The sequence below is a fragment of the Siphateles boraxobius genome, unplaced genomic scaffold (genome assembly GCF_051911475.1).
Source record: "Siphateles boraxobius isolate OS27281-9 unplaced genomic scaffold, OSU_SipBor_1 37, whole genome shotgun sequence".
Lineage (NCBI taxonomy): Eukaryota > Metazoa > Chordata > Actinopteri > Cypriniformes > Leuciscidae > Siphateles > Siphateles boraxobius.
The window spans coordinates 1,795,001-1,817,500 of NW_027508997.1; the positions used below are offsets into that span (position 1 = coordinate 1,795,001).

The window sequence follows — 22,500 nt, forward strand, 5'->3', positions numbered from 1 at the left end:
TGGACAGCATGTTGTAGGGGATAAAGTTAGAGAGAGTGAAAGTGAGAGCTTGTGCTTTATGGAGGGCCTGCAAGAATGTTTATGACATTAGGACTGCACCGGGCTCCTGCACCAGCATAAATATTTACATATTGTCTCTGTGCCTGTGTTTGCTGTGCCTTTGAATGAAGATAGTGACCTTGGGCAGAGAATCGCTGCATAAACAATAGTTTTGGGAAAACAGTGGCATCTTAGTGCTTTCTTTCAATCCTGAGCATAAGCTTAGCTATGAGGCTCAGATGCACGCACAAGACGACAGCCCGAAACACATGAATGATCCATATGTAGCACAACCTTTGAGTGAGATTTCTCTGCATCAGGAACCAATCATGTCATGTGCCACAACACAGCTCTCCAGCAACGCTTTGAGCCGCCTCATCTAATGCAAGCAAGATTATGTGAGTAAAATAAAGAAAGATTAAAAGGAAATGATGGGGAGGGAAAATTTTGTGAAAAAGTCAAATTTCCATAAATTGTGCAGCCCTAGTTACCTGGGTGTTGCTAAGCTTTTGCAAAGCTGTTCGGAATGGTATTTAGTGCATTGCTATGCATTTGCTAAGGTACTGTATTCTCTCGCCCACATCCTTTTTATAGTTATCCTCTCTCTCTTTGTCTGTGGTGTTGTCAGGTCTTTGGCTTCATGTGAACATTGTTTCAGAAAATGCTTTTTTCCCCATCTTTTCTTTGTCTGTCTTTCTTTCAGTTCTATTCTGAGCTTCTCTGAATAGTGATAATCACCCTTTAGACCTCAACGAATCAGCCGTAATCAAAACCATCAGCGTTCACTGCACTGACGTTTTATTGATTGCAAATCAAGATTCACGCACACACATAGACAAACACACACGAATGAGTCTGTTAAGAAACGCACACACTCTGTAATAATGTCATCAGAATTAGATCTGTTTTTAAATTCATGTCGTAATTTTTTTCCCAGATGGGTTTTAATGACATCTCTTGATTCCTTTATTAGATCAACATGTCAGGCAAAGACTGAGTGCCACATTGAGCTGGATCTTCACGTGTGTGTGTGTGTGTGTGTGTGTGTGTGTGTGTGTGTGTGTGTGTGTGTGTGTGTGTGTGTGTGTGTGTGTGTGTGTGTGTGTGTGCCACTATATAGCAACAGAGTTTCATAATACTGACAGATCTGCCTTTGTCTCTTTAGCTTTCTCTTTCTATTCTCTTAAAAAAATAAATTCTCTTAAAAAAAATTCTCTTAATAATTAAATAAAAAAACTCACGTGTCTGTGACTCACATAGTGGTTTGGTCTTGTTTTGTCTGCTGCGGACCTGTTCTGTCCAGAGTGTAGGGTACTGAGCGATGATGTCTAAAACACATACGCAAATGCACAAAACTTTAGTTCTGTTCCAAACCTACACTCAACAGGGTTCTTGACTCAATTTTAAAGAAGGCTTTATGCCAAAAATGTTCTATATAAAGATAAATGTCTTAAATGATTGCATTATACTTTAATGTTTATTTTTTTTTTTAAACTATTGATAAAGTATGTTTATAAGCTGTTTAATTCATAAAATATCATTCAAATTAAAAACAAATGATAACATTAATTAATTAAAACTAAATCCATAAAATTATCCCTAAAACATTCTATATATGAAGTGCCCGACACAACCCTATTTCTAAGAGTGTAGTGACCGCTTGACCTAAATGGCATTTAATTAAAGGCATCAGTGACACTCACCTTCCTCATCGGCGGACGGCTGGGTTTCCACTGCGAAAACCGTTGAAGGATCTGCGTTTAGATTGGAGAAGATTTGCAAGGAAACTACAATTACGAGTGTCAGCTAGACAGTCACATCACATGAGCCATGAAGCATTTGCACATTGCCCGGCCAGGACAGATTAGAGAGATGGAGAAACATAATAAAACAGAGAAGAAATATAAAGGGTTGAAGGAGGTTTTTAGTGGTTATAACTGAATCACTGTAAGAAAAACACAGTTCAAACATTTAATCTCTTTGCTTGACACCATAAAACGCCTTTATCAAGACAAAAAGCAGTGTGGTTAGAAAAATACAGAATTCTGTAAATGCTTTAAGGTGTTAAAGAAATGCAAACCGCATCCAACATGAACACTCCAAGCACCAAATGTGAGTTAAAAATGGCTGAAGTGAGTATAAAAACAAGTTTGCCAGTAACTTTAGAATGACCTGCAACATACATAAACATAATACATGGCTTTTTAAGAAATATGCTTTGAAAAATAGTTTATCTAGGAAGTGTTTTCCCCTTTAGAACTTTTATGGCAATATATCCTCAAATCCCAGACAGCAACATAGTGTCGGCCTAGATCCGGCCCACGTCTGGTACGTGGATTCAACGCATACCAGATGTGGGCTGGATCTGGGCCGACACTACGTATCATAATGTTTTTGTGACTGGTGTCCTTTGACTGCGAGATGGAGACTTGTGTAACCGGTCCTACTCGACCCACTCTGAACAGGAATTGAACTGTGCGTGGGAGGCGAGCGCACTAACAAGAACGCTAAAGACCGCAGTCACTTATTGACCTACATCCGTTACACTTGTACAGTATATGATGCTGCAAGTGTAGTAAATAATGAATTCATTCAAGACAATATTATATTCAAAAGAAAGAATGATCCTATACAATAATAAATTAAATAATAAATAACAACAATAATGTATTTTTAAATAAATAATAATGCAAAATACATTTTCATGACTGGTAAGAAATATTTATATCTGGTCAGTTGTCTCTGGCAAAACATTAATGTTGGACCCTGTATGCAGAAATAAACCCCATTCCCTGTAAAAAAAAAAACATGTTTTTGTTTAGTTCAGACTTTATCGATCTGACCAACAGGCATGCAAGAATACATGCCAACACACAAGCACACAAGCAGAGAGGACGTATCAGACATGGATGACTGTTAGACGCTTTGGCCACAGGAATCCTAAATGCTGAGAGCCGCAGGTGTGGTTAACCTCACCAGGGTCACCATTAACTCATCAGAGGCCAGAAAACAAACTGCCCCTTCTCTCTTTTGGTGTGTGTTTCTCTACTAGCATCCTTGGGAAACAGTTGGGGAACTTGGGGAACAGTCACTGTCAGCACTCTGATGAAGTGATAAAGTATTAAGAGATCCGACCCTGTTATTTATATGACTCTAAAATTTCAGTGTAGCTCAACACATCAATGATTTTCTATGTTTTTGTGGCATTTTGCCTTTTATTTCATGGTAGGGCCCTGGAGCAACAGGAAATGGTGGGAAGAAGGAGAAGGCGTGGGATCGGGAAATGACCCAAGACACGAAATCATCATGGTGCTATGTGCACTACTGACCTGGCCGCACCTCTGACAATGGATCTGTTCCAAAACTTAGTAAGCTGCCTTATACTGTATGGTTACGATATATAGGCAGTAGCATCGTAACCATCATGGAACCTTATGAGTGACTGATTTGGAATGCTCTACATTAACAAAATAACGTTTTTATTATCGATTTCAATAGAGTTTGGCATTAGCAGTTAAAGGGTTAGTTCACCCAAAAATTAAAATTATATGACTTTCTTCTTTCAGACGAATACAATCTGGCCGGAAGCTAGAATTTTACTTTGTAATGTGTTAAATATGAATATTTTTCTTGCACAAACTCATAATTTTGCTTCAGAAGACCTTTATTAACCTGCTGGAGCCGTTTGGAGTTTGTTATGATGGATGGATGCACGTTTTTTAGCTTCAATCTTTTGGTTGCCATCCACTGCCATTATAAAACTTGGAAGAGCTAGGATATTTTTTAATATAACTTCAATTGTATTCATCTGAAAGAAGAAAGCCATATACACCTAGGATGGCTTGAGGGTGAGTAAATCATGGGTTAATTCTCATTTTAAAGTAAACTAATCCTTTAATTTGTGACCGGTGTTTTATTTTGCTTTATCCTCTGCACATTCACGTTCGTCAATACACCATGCGCAGGGTCAGAGGTCACTCTTCCGCTTGACCTACGTCGTTACCGGAAGCCATACGTTTTTATTTATTTATTTATTATAATCTATAGTTATAAGTATGGATATTTTTATTTTTATATGGGCCGACACTATGTTGCTGTCTGGGAAGGGTTTCAACTGAAAAGGACATTCCTCTTAAAACTGAGGGGGAAAGACAAGGTGATTCTCTAGAAATCAGGTGGTCTCTTCTGCTTTGTGAAAGGAGGGAAATCAGTGGCATTAGTAGTGCATGAGAAAGGTCTTCATCTGGAAAGAAGAGAAATGACGTCCAGGTGAAGTGGTTAATGTTCACTGAGGTACTATGACAAAACTATGAAGCCCTTCGATTTCGTTTTAACGACTGAAAGGCAAAGGCTGTTATTACATCGTCTCTCTGTTTAACGACTCCAACATACGATCATTTACTTTCAGCCCTGAAGCAACTTCAGCACTCTCAATTCACAAAATATTGGAATGGCAAGCCGCAACTCGCAGTACAGACACACACACACACACACACACACACACACACACACATTAAAACGTAGCTGCCAGTACAGATTGTCCCTCATGAAAGTCTTTACCATATCAAAAGGAATAATTGAGGCTATTTACCTGATTTTCCTGGATCCTTCGGATTTACTTTACCATTCTTGGACCCTGTTAATAGCAGGACAATCACAGGTTACTCACGCTAACATTTTAGCAAATCTGCACCTAGACCTTTCGTACGTTCTAACTGGACTAGAAATTTGAACGCTCAAATATATTCCCCAGATCAAGTGTTCCAGGAATGGTTGATTTTATTTTTGAAAAACGACTTACGTTTTTAATTATCGTTTAAGCTCTACAGGGGAACATGATAATGTTATGGAGACTACAGGGGGTAAAAGCCATATGACACTATCTTGGAGTAAAAGAGCAAGAATGTTAGAGCTCGCCGCTTCGCTTGCCAAACGTGCATTTGTTTAGTGATGCTCCCCCAGACCTAACTGATTAAGCTGTTGCATGTGCAATTAAATCTAATTGGTCCTTTTCTAGTGAAGTTGTGGTTGTTGTACAGAGCCAAGCCAACAATGTTATGATCCAGGAACTCATGGCCTGCAGTGATAGAGTTTCAGTTTTGTGTGTTCTATGGTAGTTTACTGCATGTGGCTTTGGTTATGTGGTATTGTTATGCTGAAAAGTTTACGTAGATTAGGATTAGCTCTGTTCTGGCATTGCTCAGAGTTTTCACTGGCTTAGACACCACATTTACAGCTTGTGTTAGGAGCTCTGGGTGCCTTAGTCTCTTGTTTTATATTCCCTAACTTTAATGTGCCAAATCGTCATGGTCGTGTCATCAAGGTTAAGACAGTTTGGACTCACTTTAGAATATTATTGATGCTGTGAAAATCTCTTTTGCAAACAAAGAAAATGTGATTGAAGAATGCAATGAAATAAAGTTTTAAAAAAACAACAAACAAACAAAACAAAAAAAACAGCAGAGATATTGTATTGTACCTTGGCATTGGGGTTTCTTATTGGCTACTGCTGAGCCACTGATGGGTCTGCCACTGGGTGTTACACACCAGCAATAACCAGTGTAGCTGTGGCATTGAACCTGTTCATCAAATACAGAAGAAAATAGAAAAAAACAGAGGGAGTGGCAGAAAAACTAAGACGTTTGACAGTGAAATACTTGTCTATCTCTCTATCTATCTATCTATATATCTATCTATTTATCTATCATCTGCCTGTCTCTTACCTCGCTGTAGGTTCCGTCAGGGTTGCAGACAGGTACGAACACCTGTGGGAAGACTTTCTTAGCTTGCTGCTCTGTGTATTTCTTCTCTGCCACACACCTGGATGTATCTGGAGACACAAAACAGGTAAATCCAGCAAGTTAGAAGAACGTTTTAACCATTCATGTTATTATAATCAACAGTTACTGTCCTCCCAACATCTAGGTGGGATGAAGAGTCGAGTCCATTAAAAACGTTTTTAAATACAACTTCCAAAATAAAATATTTTGTATAGCCCTCTATCTGAAAATTAAGATAAAAAAGGCAGAAATTATTGACGTGTCTGAATTTGGTAAGTCCATTCATAGGCAATTTGGGTTTCACTTTATTTTATGATGTCTGTGTTACAGTGTAATTACATATTTAAGTACTAAGTAATAGTAATTAACTACATGTACTTACTCTAGGGTTAGGAAAAGGGTTTGGTTTAGGTTTAATTGCAAGTTTAGGGTTAAAAAAGTAACTATGCATAATTTATAGTTATTAATACAGTAAGTACATTTAACTTGGAATAAGGACATTGTAAAATAAAGGGTTACCGTAATTTGTTGTAAATGGAAAATTCTTCCATTATCTATCCACTTTCACACAATCATCATCAATCGGGACTTCTACTTGAGCCCCTTTAAAAATGCATGACGACTCTGCTTTGGAAACCTTGAAAAGTACTATAAACTTGATTAATTTTTTCACCAACTCTGTCCATCCTCTTTTCTATATATAACCTTAACCTTTATTTCCCATCATTCCACTTTAAACACACAGTCACTATTCTGCTCATCGTGTCAGTGTAATATAGAAAACAGAAAGTCCACAGAGAGCGAGTGCATTAAATTCAAACCGACAGGCGAGTCCTCTGGCGTCCTCTCTCTCTGACTGATGTGGCACTGGTGTTTTTTATTTTATTTTTTCGAAGGAAAGGAAAGAATGGTAATGGTGAAAGAAAATGAAGCAGGAAATAAGCCTTGGTTTCTTTTGCTGTGACATGTGATCTCTTAGACACAGAATAATTCAAGATGTTTCGGAAGTGGTGGATCCATGTGTGTGCTTTGGAATTGGATCAACAGTCCTACTGGAGTCATCAGTAACTCTCTACCAGTCCAGGGGTGAAAGGATCACGGATATCTCTGTGTTGAGTCTGTGTGAGGTGATAAGTGTCCAGCAGGTTGTAAAGTATCTGTGAATGTGTGTGTATGCCGATGATGCAGCTGGGCAGAAAATCTTCCAGAGCGCATCAGTCTTGAAATTTAATTTCAGTGGAGACATAAACTCACTCTCTCCACTGGGAAAATCATTCAAACTCTTTCTGTCTGGGATGGCATGAGAGGGCGAAAAAAAAGGCAATGAAAAAAGGTGAGTAAGGCAATCCCAGAATGCATTGCAGGTGATATAAATGTCAGCCTAGAACTATATGTGGATACTGTATCATTCAGTACTGAATAATGTAACTAAAATATAGTTCAGTCTATTTAAACTTGGCTATTTTATGCAATATTTGTGTGTATTATGTATTTTATTGCTTATTACAGTATCACGGCATTTGCTTATCGAAATGGATAGATGCTGGAAAATGTGTTAAGTAAATATGTTAACTAAAAGAGGAAGGACGCTGATCGCTGAGTGTTTCCAGAGTGGAAAAATGTAAAAATAGGTCAGAGCAAATGAAAAGGTTCAAAAGCTGTATTTTTATGCCAAGGAACAATTATTATTTATGCATTTAACATTTATTATACGTGTGCACAGCTAGCACAATTTGTGCATGTACTTCTTTTCCCAATCTAATCATTCCTTTTTGGTTTTCATTCACTCTCTTTTTAGTGGAACATAATTTATCCTCGTTTCGTACCTCTTTTTCTCTCTCTCTCTCTCTCTCTCTCTCTCTCTCTCTCTCTCTCTCTCTCTCTCTCTCTCACTCTCTCTCTCTCACACCCTTTTTAATCCCAATGTAAGAATGACACATTGTGCTTACTAGTAGGGAAAGAAAGAGTGAACAGGAGACAGAAAGAAAGAAAAAGAAAAGATAAAGGGCACAAGAGTCTTCCGGCCGAGCCTAATACAATGAGAGTGTTTGAGAGCCATCTGACCTTTGACCTCTGTGGGTACTGACAGTGTTTTGTCAGTCTCTCATACAAATGACCACCGATCTTTCACAGATATGAAGGCACCACTGTGCATTTATTTTTACATGGACAAGATCCCCATCAAGATCTTTACCCCAAGCAAAGATGTTTCAAAATTGTCGAAAAGCACACATTTTTTATTCAATTGAAATTCACCGGTCATAAATACTGCTAAATTTTTCCTATTAAATTCCCAGTTCAAATATAGTGATTTTAAAGACAACATAAAATGTCATGTGCTCACTGATCTTGAAACCTAATAAAAACCCACTAGATTGTGGGTCTTATCGTCCAATTTCCCTTCTAAATGTAGATGTGAAAATCCTGGCCAAGATTCTCTCTCTAAGGTTGGAAACTGTTATTCAAGACATCATTCATCCGGACCAAACTGGCTTTATAAAAAATAGACAAGGCTTCTTTAACCTTAGAAGGCTGATGAACATAATCTATACCTCATCAGACTCATACATGCCAGAAGCCCTAGTCTCTCTCGATGCAGAGAAGGCTTTCGACCGTGTTGAGTGGGACTATTTATTTTGTACATTAAAAAAATTTGGGTTTGGTGATAAATTTGTGTCCTGGGTAAAACTCTTATATTCTTCCCCTTTGGCTTCGGTAAAAACAAATGGTATTAGTTCTGAATATTTTTCTCTTCACCGTGGGACTAGACAGGGTTGCCCCCTGTCCCCACTTTTGTTTGCTATAGCGATAGAACCTCTTGCAATCTCTTTTCGTACTAATGGCAAGATCACTGGAATCCATTGAGCAGGAAAAGAACAAAAAATTTCCCTTTATGCCGATGACGTAGTGTTATATATCTCAGATCCAGAAACTTGTCTTCCACATGTTTTAAGTATTCTAGGACAATTTGGTAGTGTCTCAGGTTATAAATTAAACTTGCATAAGAGTGAGTTTTTTCCAATTAACACAGCCGCAAGAGCTCTTTTAGTATCAGCTCTTCCATTTAAATCAGCCTCAGATCATTTTCGTTATCTGGGAGTTACAGTAACACGGAAATATGTAGATCTTTTCAAACATAACTTTATTCCAATCTTGGAGAGAGCAAAAGAAGATCTTGCTAGGTGGAAAACTCTCCCACTCTCACTTGTAGGTAGAATTAATGCCATAAAAATGAATATTTTACCTAAATTTCTATTTCTATTTCAAAATATCCCGGTATTTATACCAAAAGCATTCTTTAAGTCATTAGATCGAGTGATTTCAGATTTTATTTGGAACGGAGGCCCAGTAAGAATCCAGAAGTTATCCCTTCAGCAACCCAAAAGATTAGGTGGATTCGCACTTCCTTATTTCTTATTTTATTACTGGGCAGCAAACATTCATAGCATTTTATATTGGAGTCAGTCACATTATGGTCTTTGTCATTGGGTTCCGGCATGGGTTGAAATAGAATGCGACTCCTGTAGCCGAGTCTCTTTACATGCTTTGTTATGTTCTTCTATTCCTATAAAATTTTCTCACTATTCTTCAAACCCTTTAGTTTTGCACAGCCTAAAAATTTGGCAACAATTTAGAAAACACTTTGGCTTTCAGAAAATGTCGGGTCTGTCTCCCATATATAAAAATCCTTCTTTTTTATCTTCCATTTCAGATGGAGCCTTCGCACTATGGTTTAAAAGGGGCATTGTAGATATTAATGACCTCTTCCACGATAATACTTTTGTAACTTTTTCATATTTATCAGATAAATTTAATCTCCCGAAAACTCACTTCTTTAGATATCTTCAGACTCGTGAATTCATAAGAAATAGATTTTCTCACTTTCCTCATGCACCTCTGAAACAAGAAATTGATCAAGTTTTAGAAATAAAAGTCTCTAAAGGTGCTGTCTCCAATATTTACAAAACAATTTTTTCATTTACTGCACTCTCAGATTTTTCAGCCATGTCTAAAATTAAGCAGAATTGGGAATCAGATCTTAATCATATTTTTACTGATGAGGAATGGTCAAAGGCCCTTTGTCGTGTACACACCACCTCTATTTGCGCTCGCCACTCACTAATACAGTTTAAACTGTTGCACAGAATATACTGGACAAAAGCTAAACTGTCTAAAATAAACCCTGATCTCGATCCTACGTGTGACCGATGTCGACAAGCCCCGGCTACTCTTTATCATACTTTTTGGCTTTGCCCAGCGTTGACCTCCTTCTGGACATCAATCTTCAAGTCAATTTCGGACGTTTTTATTTTAGATGTTGAACCGTGCCCTTTAGTGGCACTATTTGGCCTTAATCCCGCAAAGGTGTCCTTATCATCTATACAGTCAAACGCTTTAGCTTTTTGCTTAATAATTGCCAAAAGGCTTATACTGATGAACTGGAAAAATCCATTTCCACCCAGCTACTCCCATTGGATGCACGACCTGTTGCAGTGTATTCAAATAGAAAAAATTAGATTTACAATGATTGGTAGAACAGAACAATTTCACATGATTTGGCAACCTTTTCTTTTGTATTTTAAAAAATATTAATTTTCCTAGAAATAACCCTTTACGTAACCACTCCTCTGTTTTTGACCCTTGCTGATTTTGTCCTCTCTCTTGTCCCTGTTTGATTAAGAATCCTAGTACATAAAAAAAGGGAAACAATTGTATTTGGTTTTCTTGACAGCTGGCAGTGATTGTTTAAAAAAAGGTGCAAAGTTGTTTTTGTTGTTTTTTTTTTTGTTTTGTTTTTTGTTTTTTGTTTTTTTCTTAGTAATATTTACAGTTTTTGCTGTATTTTATATATTTTGCTACCACACTGTACATGCATAATACATTCATATTATTCTTACTGGTATTGTTTTGTAACATACTAGCATGTATGGAAGCAACCATTTATAATTCCTTTGTTTCTTTTGTTTTTGTTGTTGAATCAGAGAGTAAGATATCTGCTTATTTTCATCTGTATTTCTTGGTCTATATGTCGAAACAAACACTGTATTGTCTGTCTTTTATCATCTCTCTGATTGGGGAAAAACAATAAAAAAGAGTTAAACTAAAATGTCATGTGCAACCAACAGGAAATGAATACACAGTCTAACTTGATTAAAAAGTGAATATTATGTGGCCTTGGTTATATCATAAGGAAAAGAAAAGTTGTTCCAGAGGCATTAAATGTAAGTTAAAACATTTGAATGGGTTTTTATTTAGATTTTATATTATGATTATATTATATATTTGATTTTAAACAAACTTTTTTTCTAATTTAGGATGCTCTGATACGGAAAATAAGGAGTGGTCTGCTTCAATCGTGTCGCCTCAGTTCAGGTAATTTTGTTGTTACAAATCACTGTTAGTGTGAACGCCTCTTAAGAGTACAATTCGAAACGTCATAGAGGATAATGTGTTGTACTCTATAAAATCCCACTCGTCTCGTCAAAGAATCATTTATCCCTTGATGGATTTAACCCTGCTCGCCTCAACCCTGGCCCACAAAGGGCATCAGGCCAACCAGCAGCAGCTCAAGCATGATTGGTGAACTCTGACCTTTGCATTGGCCTCGGATGACCTCCAGCTGAGGGTCACGGCACTTTGCGCGGAGAAACTCGCAGCGGGAACTGAAGGTCCGTCCGTCTGATGCGCACAGCGGCTTGCGAGGAGCTCCGGAACAATCCATATTGCATTCTTTATCCTGCTCCACGCGCAGAAACTGTAGAGACAGACAGAGAGAGATTTTAGCATATTACTAAGCAAAATGTGATTCTTTAATAAGTGTAAAAATACATACAAATATTGGGTAAAGTAACAAATGCTATTTCAATTTAAAAAAATACATATTTAACAATATATTTAATATTTAAACTGATAATATATTAAGATTTTATTTTAAATTATACTTTTAAAAATTAAATTAAATATACAATATATATTAGATCGATTTTAAATATACTATATATATTAAATCAATTATATATAATTATATTTAACGTGTTAACACGCAATAATGTAATGCAATTAACGCAGCTTTTTTTGGCTAGCGTTACATTATGACGCTTTCATTCATTCAAGCGCTATTAAACCATTCAAGAGCGAATAAGACAAAAAAAACCCCTCAAAATCTGTATTATTATTTTTTCACTTAGCCTGTTGTAATCTCCAGGAAGGATACATATGATGACACCTTCATCCTAAAGAAAGTATCTTACAAGGCAGCATAATTATTTCTGTGCCTTTTGTGCAAACTTATTTGTAACACTTTATTTTGATGGTCCCTTATCAACATTCTGTTGACTATAACTTTCGCAACTACATGTCAACTTCCTCTAACTCTAACCCTACCAGTCTACTACTCAACTAATACTCTAATGAGAGTTAGTGGACATGTAGGTGCAACATTACTTATAGCTAACAGAATGTGTTAAAAGGACCATAAAAATAAAGAGAAACACAAGTATTATATTATGTTATACTGTTATGATGGGGTTTTTTTGTTTGGTGGGCTCAGGATAGTTGCCCGTGAAGGGCTTGGCATCTTTTGAGCTCATCACACTGTTCCATTGTTCCATCACATTCATTTAGTGATTAATACACACACACAAGTGCAAACAAAACACACACAGACAAAATGCCTTCACACACCCCTCCACGTCTCCCATCCCATGTCACGTCTTGTTTGTGAATGAGGGATTGTGGGAGAAAGGCAGAGGTGCTGACGGGCTCTTGTGCAGATCTTTTATCTGTCTGTCACTCTCACACCTGCACAGGTACAGCTCGCACACTCACATTGATTGAATACTGTGTATTTTGCTCTTTGTGCACCAATGCACGTTCAATGACACTGCAAACATCACCTCATCGACGAATTCAAGAGTGAACAGGAAATCGACTTGCTTTGTGTCGGGACATTATCTGCCCAGGTGTGTGTTTAATGTTTGGATGAGTTATCATCTGTTAACCTGGAGAATACAAAAATAACTTGAAAAGGTATTCACACACACACAGGCACACTCACCTGTGGCCAATAAATCAGCCGCGAGGAACAAATCAAAGTAGTGTTGAAAGGAAACAGATTCTTCATATAAAGCTGATAGGTAGGATCATTACCCACTCAAAAATTAGCACTGGCTGACACCCTACAAATGACTTTCTTTCTCACTCTCTCTCTGTGAGTGTGTGTGTGTGTGAGGGAAGTCTGCACCTGGAAGATGGTTTCAGAGGGGGTTTGAGGATCAGCCCTTTGCCCCTGGCGATGGGAGACAGCTCTGCTGTCATCTCTGATCGTAAATCTAGAGTTCGTGTGTGTGTGTGTGTGTGTGTGTGTGTGTGTGTGTGTGTGTGTGTGTGTGTGTGTGCGTGCGTGCGTGCGTGCGTGCGTGCGTGTGTGTGTGTGTGTGTTTGCGTGCGTTCGTGCGTGCGTGCGTGTGTGTGTGTGTGTGTGTGTGTGTGTGTGTGTGTGTGTGTGTGTGTGTGTGTGTGCGTGCGTGCGTGCGTGCGTGCGTGCGTGTGTGCGTGTGTGTGTGTGTGTGTTTGCGTGCGTTCGTGCGTGCGTGTGTGTGTGTTTGAGGTGTTTGAGGTGTATCGCTCAGAGGTTTCTCTTTCATAGCTTAGGAGACTAAATTAAGATCTTGGTTAAGATGTTTTGTTAAGGTATAACCAATTTGTCTCAAATGTTTCTCAAAAACTTTCTACAATAACAACATAATATAGAGATGTAGAATCAATGTGGATAGCAGATCAGATCATTTGAGCTAATATTTTATGAATTATAATTATATATATATATATACAAATAAATAATTCTCTCCTAAAACACTTCTCAACACTATCTGAAATTGAAACCTAAGTCAATAAAAAGTCATAGTTCTCAATATGAACTCTTCTTAGCTGCTATAAAAATCATTTTATCGCTCTACTCTACTCTTAATGAAACATAGCTCACAGTCTCTGATCAGTGTAATTGTACTCTGAGTTGGCCACCTTGCTCTCTTGATATCAGCCATGTTTTGTTTTGCTTTGTTTTAGATATACCACAATGTTTTTTTTACTACTAAAATTTGTAGTAGTACTACTTAGTCATTATTATTTCAAAAGTAAACTGAATGAAAATGGAACCAATTTCACATTGTATTCAGCTCTCAATCCACAGTTATTTTTATTTGTTGCTTTTATTTTATTTCATTTCATTTCCTTTTATTATTATTTTTTTATTAATTGCCAAATCCAAACTTAATGAAAAAGGGCCCAATTTTGCATTCACATTTTACCTGACCTTCAAAGTCGACTGAAAGTAAATATATAAAATATAATTTTTATATAAAAAAAATTCCAACTCTGTCCACACACAGCTAAATTTTATATTTAGTTGGGTGTCACTAAAATTATTATTATTATTATTTTATTCTGTTATTTTAATTATATTTTCCCATTGTACTTGACCTGCAAAATTGTCTAAAAGTGAAATCCACTTTTTTTAGTTATTCTCTCAGTAAGGCCATACAGTTATTTTTGTAACATGCATGTAGGCGATATATTTATTTAATTAAATCACACCCCTTTTGAGGTTTATTTATTGCACTTGGCCTTTCGCGATTTCAATTTTGTTTTGATTAGCAGCAGTACATCCTGTCTCTATGTGTGACAGAAACTGCGCTTCAAAAGGACAACAGTCCTCTTCATCATCCTCTGCTCTGCCACAACAGGCTCCTTTTTACCCTTAATTCAGACTATTTATGAATGAATGAACATTAAGTCGTGAATAAGAGGGTCTCATGTCTGGAGTTTATTGTTTGGGGTCTGTGTGTGCCGGTTTGTGACTGACAGACTCACGCTGTCTGAGATCATGGCTAACACTGACCCAGACCCCCCTCGAAACTCTGTCCCATCACAAAATCTCTTTCTTCCCCTCTCTCTCTCTGTCTTTATCTTTAACAAACACACAGTCTTTCTCTCTCTGTTCTCACCCTGTTCGCTCTCTTGCGTTTTCTTTGTGTCTCTCTCACACACATGCGCTTTCTTTATCTTCCCTTGGCCCTCTCCCTCTGGTCTCTGCAGCTGTGACCCTGTGCCCCTTCCGCTCCGTCATTTTCAGCGCTGCTGTCAGTGAGCTCGCAGGAGTCCCGACAGAGATGTCAGGAAACACATTCTGCCCGGAGAGCCGAGCCAAACACAATCGGCCACGATGGTCATCCCGCGACCGCGGCCAAGACAGAGTTCACAATCCTCACACACAGGCCAAGCAATTTCAGCCAACGCGGTTCAATTCGGTCACAGCTGGCGTCCGAGACATGGACAAAATCAACACGGCGACCACCAAGACCTCATCACGGCCAAGACGCATTTAACGATTCAACAGTTGAGATCGACCCAAACGAGACCCCACAAACACAGACACGGCCAAATAATCACCAATCGATTCAGCCGCAGCCAAACCGAGACACGTCCATTGAACATCTCCAGGGGAATCTGAAACCACCCACGACCTCTGTCTGTATACAGCATCAACAGCTGGTCCCAGAGACACCAGAGGACCACCAGAACCAGTCCTCAGATGCTTTCTGCACCATGAGAACAGTGACAGGATCACATTCGGGACTCTTTCTGAACAAACATCAGAGACTTGTTCAATTTCTGTTCCACTAGCAGTGTTATTTCATTATTACAATAAAGGTTCATTAGTTAACATTAGTTAGCTACCTTAGTTAACATGAACTAAGAATGAACAATACTTTTTTAAAATCTTAGTTAATATTAATTTCAACATTTACTAATACGCTATTTAAATCAAAGGTTGTATTTGTTAACATTAGTTCATGCACTGTGAACTAACATGAACAAACAATGAACAGCTCTATTTTTAACTAACGTTAACAAAGATTAAAAAATACTGTAACAAATGTTTTGCTCATTGTTAGTTCATATTAGTTAATACATTAACTAATGTTAACTAATGAACCTCTTTGTAAAGTGTTACCATTTATACAGTATGTATTAATATATTATGTATTCATGTTTTCACACAGGTTTTCCTGAAGTAGATTTGTTGTGTGTTGCTATGTGGTTGCTAGATGTTACATACAGTCCAAGGTCAAAAGATAATTATATCGTTTCACTAATTTGAAAATCATAAATCCAATCTCCTAGAAAAAGCATTGCGCAATTTTGCATTCAAGTAATTTGCTCAAATGTGCATGGCAACTGAAGTTTAATATTTAGTGCAAGCAGGTTTGTTCAACACTAACCCTTAGATTTTTCTTTTCTTTCTCTATTTTTTTCCAGTGTATAGCTTGTTCAAGTTTGGTATATGGCTCTTTGGAAGATAAAAAAAAGTTCTTCAGACCAGTTTATTGGTTTCTAGGTACTTTCGAGAGCCAGTATTTCTGAAGAACTTGACTAGAACTAATCCTTTGTGAAACTTAAAAAGGTTTCAGGTTGTAGAAGGACTTTTTGTTTCTAATTGGAGCTAATTATTAGGAGTTAAAGCAGTGATGCATATCATATTTCTGAGGGAAGGCTGATAAATGTCAGAAAGACCTTAATGAAGTCTTTTTATAGACAGATCGAAAAGCCAGCACTAATCCATATGAACTGAGCGGATTAGTCAAAATTTTCTACAGAAACACGATCACTTTATATGATGAACAGATTGAATTTTATTCACATATAAACATTGATCAGCGAACATAAAAAGAATCTCAACTAAACTTGCTTGATGCGCGAGAATAAAGCTTGTTCGGAAGCTAAAATGTGTTGCGTACATGAGAACAAACCTCATTGGTTCGTGCTGAAGCTCAAACGTGCTGCGTAACACGAGAATGAACCTCATTGGTTCTCGCACAACAAGCGAACATGCTTTAGCTTCCGTTTAACACAACGGATGTGTGAGCGGATAAATGTTTATGTGAATAATCTTCTAACCTACTGCAAAGAAGTGCAGACAAAACGAGTCTGTTTTTCCCGAATCACTCTTCTAGTGCTCCACAGCAGCCCCGCCCCTTTGTTGTTTCTTTATCTTTTGTTTTTATCATTCCCTCCCAAAGAAAAAATCAATATAGATGAAAAGCTAAGCTGGAAGAACCGAAAGAAATGAGGAGAGAGAAAAATGACATTTTTCAGAAGACCCACCAGAACACAAACCTCAAATCCTATTACCCTCTTTTGGGAGTGAGGCATTGTGGGATTGAAAGCAGTGATCAAGGGGCCAAACTCCAGCAGAGAATGCATTGTGCCCCAGAGAGGGCCACATGGGGGTCGAGGGGCCCCAGAAAGGATGGGGGGGCCTCCCGACCACAGACCCAGAGAGGCCCCTCACACCTTGGCCGCAAAGGGTCAATGGGGGCCAGGCAGAGAGCGAGAGAGAGCCCGCAGACGTGTGAAAGGGTCCCGACGGGGGCTTCCTGGGATTGGCTAGGCATCGTTAGTCTCCAGCATAGTGGAAATGGAAGAAAGTGACAGCCTAGATCCAGGCTATTAACTCAATCAAAGAGAAAAGCCTTTAATTGCTGTGAAAAATCGGCAAGAAAAGGGAAAGCCTGCTGCTAGTCATGTGAAGGATGAGAGAGAAAAAAGATGTTTTTTCTTCTCGTGCAGGTGCATAGTTTTGCGTATGAATAACGGCCACCATTTGAACAGCCTCTGTTATGAACTGACTGATATACATGGATTTCGGAAGGGTGGTGTGGAAGGGAAGACCAGCTCAAGCGGTTTAAAAATGGAAAATCACAGAGGAACGACAAACAATATGCCCGTATTTCATTCTGTCTGAAACCACCAAACGTTGGATTTTACTGGCTTTTTCTGTCTGTTAAAGGGACAATACACCCTAAATGTTTACAAATTCTGCCATCATTTACTCACCCTCATGTTCTAAACCTGTATGACTTTCTTTTTTTTTCTTTGGAACATAAAATAAGATATTTTTAACAGTTTTGGTCACCATTGACTTCTATTGTATGGACAAAAAAAGACGAATCTCAAAATATTTTCTTGTAACACTTTACAATAATTTTTCTTTTATGTTCCACAGAAGAAAGAAAGTCATGCAGGTTTGAAACGACAGGAAGATGAGTAAATGATGACAGAATTTTTCCCTTTTGTGTCAATTTTCCCTTCTAGTGCACAGTATTGCTCAAAATTAGTCTCATGAAAAGAAGTGTCATACTCAAGAAAGCAAATGTGGAAAATGTGCTGCTAGTGCTATATGTGGAACTGGTGCAGAAAACAGAACTGCTCCTAATGATTTTCAAAGGTATTTGGCACAGCTGAGTTATGAGTCTTCTACTATGCAAATGTGCATCTGATATTCATGTAGAACAGTTTCACTGGGCCAAACAGCGAGGGTGATAATGTATTTTTTAAACTCTGGTTCACTAAAATAGATTCTACATTACTACAATATGTTAGAAATGTTTTTAGATGTTAGTAAAATTTCATTTTCACCAAAACCATTTTAAACAGCTTTTTTGCATATGAAATGAGTATTATGCGTGTGTATTATTTTATATAATGTCCATCCTTCAATTACAGCCTCTTTTAAGGGGTGGTTGATTATGATTTCCCTTATTTAACTTTAGTTAGTTTCTAATGTTGCTGTTTGAGCATAAACGTTCAAAGCAAAGGGAGACATTTTCTTTTACAGAAATCGCTTTTTAAGGACTACAACAAACGACTGGTAGGGACTACAATGAGCTTCTTCAAGGGTTAGTGACATCACTAACCCTAAAATATAAACCTAAAATTTACATAAATCTAACGCATGAGCTCGTGAAGCTCCACCCTCTTTGCCGGGAGCAGCAGCTCGTTTGCATTTAAAGGGACACACACACAAAAAAAACGGTGCGTTTTTGCTCACCCTCAGAAAGTGATAATTTTAACATGCTACAAAAAATATCTGTGGGGTTTTTAAGCTAAAACTTCACATACACACTCTGGGGACATCAGAGACATAGAAGACAACATAATACAGCAGCTCACTGCTCTGAGATCAGTCTGCTTTTAGCAAACGTGTGTGCGTGCGTGCGTGCATGCATGTGTGTGAGTGTGTGAGTATGTGTGTGAGAAAGTAGATGAGGGTTTGCGCTGCACTGCTCTTCCTCCCACATTCCGCTCTGCCAAGCTGAGTAAGAGGAGTGAGATGGGATGACCTCTGACCTCCAGGTTAACTATCCACAGACATTTGTTAACGTTTAGATGTAGAGGCATCCCTACTCAACCTGTAAATAATGAGCGAAGAGGTGTCGACCAGAGCGTTCCTTCGTAAATCACAGCACTCTGAGCCTGACAACTGTGCATTCCTTCCCATAATCCCCTTCATGGATTGATTCAAGGTGCGGTCACACTTATCGTTGTTCGGCAAATTTCAATAGGAATCCACCCGATGGAATGCAGCGCAAGAACTAAATATTTCCTCATGCAGATTTCGCATTGGGTTTAAAGTTTGTCAAGCGAATTTACTGCGTTAATCAACAGAAAACTGCTTGGTGTGAAAGTGCCTTCTCTTTAAGGGCCACTTCATACTTCACTATGCTTTTGACAATAGACAATAGACTGCAATTATATTGTCTTCTAAAAAAACTGCAGCCATATCACCCTGTACCCCAAGACTGGTTTCCCACTGAAGCTAAGCAGGGTTGAGCCTGGTTAGTACCTGGATTGGAAACCTCCTGGGAAAACTAGGTTGCTGCTGGTAGAGGTGTTAGTGAGGCCAGCAGGGGGCGCTCACCCTGGTCTGTGTGAGTCCTAACACCCCAGTATAGTGATGGGGACACTACTATCAAAGAGCACCGTCCTTCGGATGAGACGTTAAACCGAGGTCCTGACTCTCTGTGGTCATTAAAAATCCCAAATTTGCCCAGTGGACTCTGTCCATCATGGCCTCCTAATCATCCCCATATATATATACTCATTGGCTCTATGTCTCCTCTCCACCAGTAAGCTGGTGTGTGGTGGGCGTTCTGGTGCAATATGGCTGCTGTCGTATCATCCAGGTGGATGCTGCACATTGGTGGTGGTTGAGGAGATTTCCCCTTCTATGTAAAGCACTTTGAGTGACGAGAAACACGCTATATAAATGGAATGAATTATTATTAATGTTATTATTATAATAATCAATTTTGTTCTGATTCAGGATGCAGCCTTTCTGATGGGATCAAGATGGCAACTCTAGCGACTGGACTGTGTCTAATGACAAACTAGTACAGGTGAATCTGACACCTCAGGACGGCAAGTTTATTTAAACGGAGCCCTGCGAGGGGTTCGTACCTATAAGCTTACGTGAATTAAATCCCCATTTACTCTCTCTCTCTCTCTCTCTCTCTCTCTCTCTCTCTCTCTCTCTCTCTCTCTCTCTCGCTCTCAAATAACAGCATATCTTCCTTTTCCGGCACGAACTGCAGCAGGTGCCCAGGAGACCTCGTCATCACAGGCCCTGATTCATGCCTGTGCTACATAGCTGCCATCCCAGAAGGCCGAGCAACAGCAGATGCCAGCAGAGAAACATTGACAGCGACTGTATCTCTGGCTGTGGTGCTAACAGCCTCCATCAGCACCAGGAACACAACGCCAGGCCAAGACTCAGCGGCTCGTGGCACAGAAGGGACCGGACTGCGTGAAATCACAGCAGAGCGCTGATCAGTTTCAACACAGTGAATAAATAGCACTCTTGGGATTCCAAATCAGGGTTATTTTAGTTAACTAAAACTAAAACCATAAAAAAATGTCCTTACTTAATATAAAATAAATGTTATGACTGATATTGGGGGGAGGGGGGGGGGGGGTCACATTTCTCATTTTCGTTTAGTTTACTGTAAGTTGATAAAATAACTAAAACAAAAACTGAAATAAAAATATATAAAAACATGACAAAACAACAAATTACTAAAACTTTCACTGAAATTAAATGACAATGTTATGTATAGAAATAAAAATTTCAATGATACTAAAATAACATTGTTACATATGTAGCACATCTTTCTTTCTTTTTTTGTTTTTACGCTCTGTTCATTTGATTCTCACATGTGCATTTAGCTTTGCATATTTTCAGTGCTTTTGGTAAAGAACAAAATATGTGACCACAAATGTAAATGATACCAAACAGCTGCAAAGCACACTTTATTACATACTACATTTGTTGCAACTCCTGACAGGTACACAAATAGTGACCATTTAACAACATTTATGGATTAGAAAGTGGGCCATTTCCTGTCTCATTATTGAAAGTGCAAAGCCTCTCTGGCATTCGGCAGGGTAGGGAAGGGGTTGGTTGGACAGAAATGCTTGGGTTTCGAGGTCCATCAAAGCTGCTCTGTGTCCAGGCTCTGGATGGACAAATGTGCCTGTGCATCGCTCTCTCTCTCTCTAGCGGTCATATCCCACTGGGACAAGCTACACTCACTCTCTCACTCGGTTAATGGGGAGCGGCTTCCCGCAATCAGCAGCCCTAACCTTGTGTACACAGGCAGACGTCCATGTAGAGGCAAGCGGCCGCAGGGAGGGAGAATATCTCTGTTCCCAGCACTTAGCAGGCAAAACCAAGCGCCTGTCACATACAGTATAAGGGAAAGCATTAGGTGGGTGTGCACCTGTAGCTCTCATGTGTGTATGCGTGTGTGTGTGTGTGTGTGTGTACTTGTACTTTGTGAGGACCGGAGTGAGGACAAAGACAGTGAAGTGAGGACATTTGAGGACTTTCTGAGACCCCTTTAAAGGCCTGTTTGAGGGTCAAGACTTAGTTTTAGGGATAAGGATATAATTAGGTTAAGGGTAGGTTTAGGGCAAGGGTGGGTTAGACACTTAAAAAATTGCTGGGTTATTTCAACCCAACTTTGGGTCAAATATGGACAAACCCAGCCTTTGGGTTAATTTTTTAATTACATTTTAACCCAACGTTTGGGTTTGATCATATTTGACCCAGGAGCTAGTGTGTGTGTGTGTGTGTGTGTGTGTGTGTGTGTGTGTGTGTGTGTGTGTGTGTGTGTGTGTGTGTGTATGTGTGTGTGTGTGTGTGTGTGTGTGTGTGTGTGTGTGTGTGTGTGTGTGTGTGTGTGTGTGTGTGTGTGTGTGTGTGTGTGTGTGTGTGTGTGAGTGTGTGCGATTGTTTGAGAGAAAGCTTGTGGATCTCTGGTTACCCTCCTGAATTGTGAGTGCACAAACATCACTACTCTTGAAGCCTAAATAGGATTCCCATGATTACCCATCTCACCTTACTCTAGTATCCGAGCTTCTCGCTTTACAAAACAAGCACAAAGATGCTCTGAGTATAGACCCAAACTCACAGTGCGAAACCTAAAATAAACCCATTTCAAACTGGCTTATTTAGGAAAAAACACTTAACATACTTGGCGAATAAAGATGCATTCTGGATCTGAGGATAAATTAGTATTACTATATTTTACCACACTGTTAAAATTACCACAAGTTAAAATTTTGCATTTACAATCAGGAATTATTTCTACCTGATCAGACACATACACTTTTGCTGGGGTAAATTACATTTTTTTCTTTAAAAAAAAGAAAAGGTAAAACAGTTAATTTTGATGGTGCCACATAAAGGCTACTGGATAAAACATTTTACAGTGTATACATTTAAAGTGTAAAAAGAAAAGTAATATTAAGTATATAAAAAAGCATCATATTATTAGTA

The 22,500-nt window shown here is 38.6% G+C and overlaps 1 protein-coding gene across 4 annotated transcripts in view; it reads right to left on the minus strand.

The window, feature by feature from the left end:
- The window catches only part of smoc2 (SPARC related modular calcium binding 2), a 42,038-nt gene that overhangs the window by 18,891 nt on the left and 647 nt on the right, over positions 1-22,500 (minus strand). Inside the window, exons 2-7 of one of the 4 annotated variants that reach the window (XM_077196941.1) lie at positions 11,412-11,574; positions 5,763-5,869; positions 5,519-5,618; positions 4,631-4,675; positions 1,743-1,793; positions 1,296-1,367 (exon numbers count right to left, since the gene is read on the minus strand). In XM_077196941.1, the coding sequence (XP_077053056.1) occupies positions 1,296-1,367; positions 1,743-1,793; positions 4,631-4,675; positions 5,519-5,618; positions 5,763-5,869; positions 11,412-11,574 (538 nt within the window). Of the gene's footprint in view, positions 1-1,280; positions 1,368-1,742; positions 1,827-4,630; positions 4,676-5,518; positions 5,619-5,762; positions 5,870-11,411; positions 11,575-22,500 lie in introns of all 4 variants that reach the window. The other 3 variants (XM_077196940.1, XM_077196939.1, XM_077196938.1) reach the window with 3 other exon arrangements.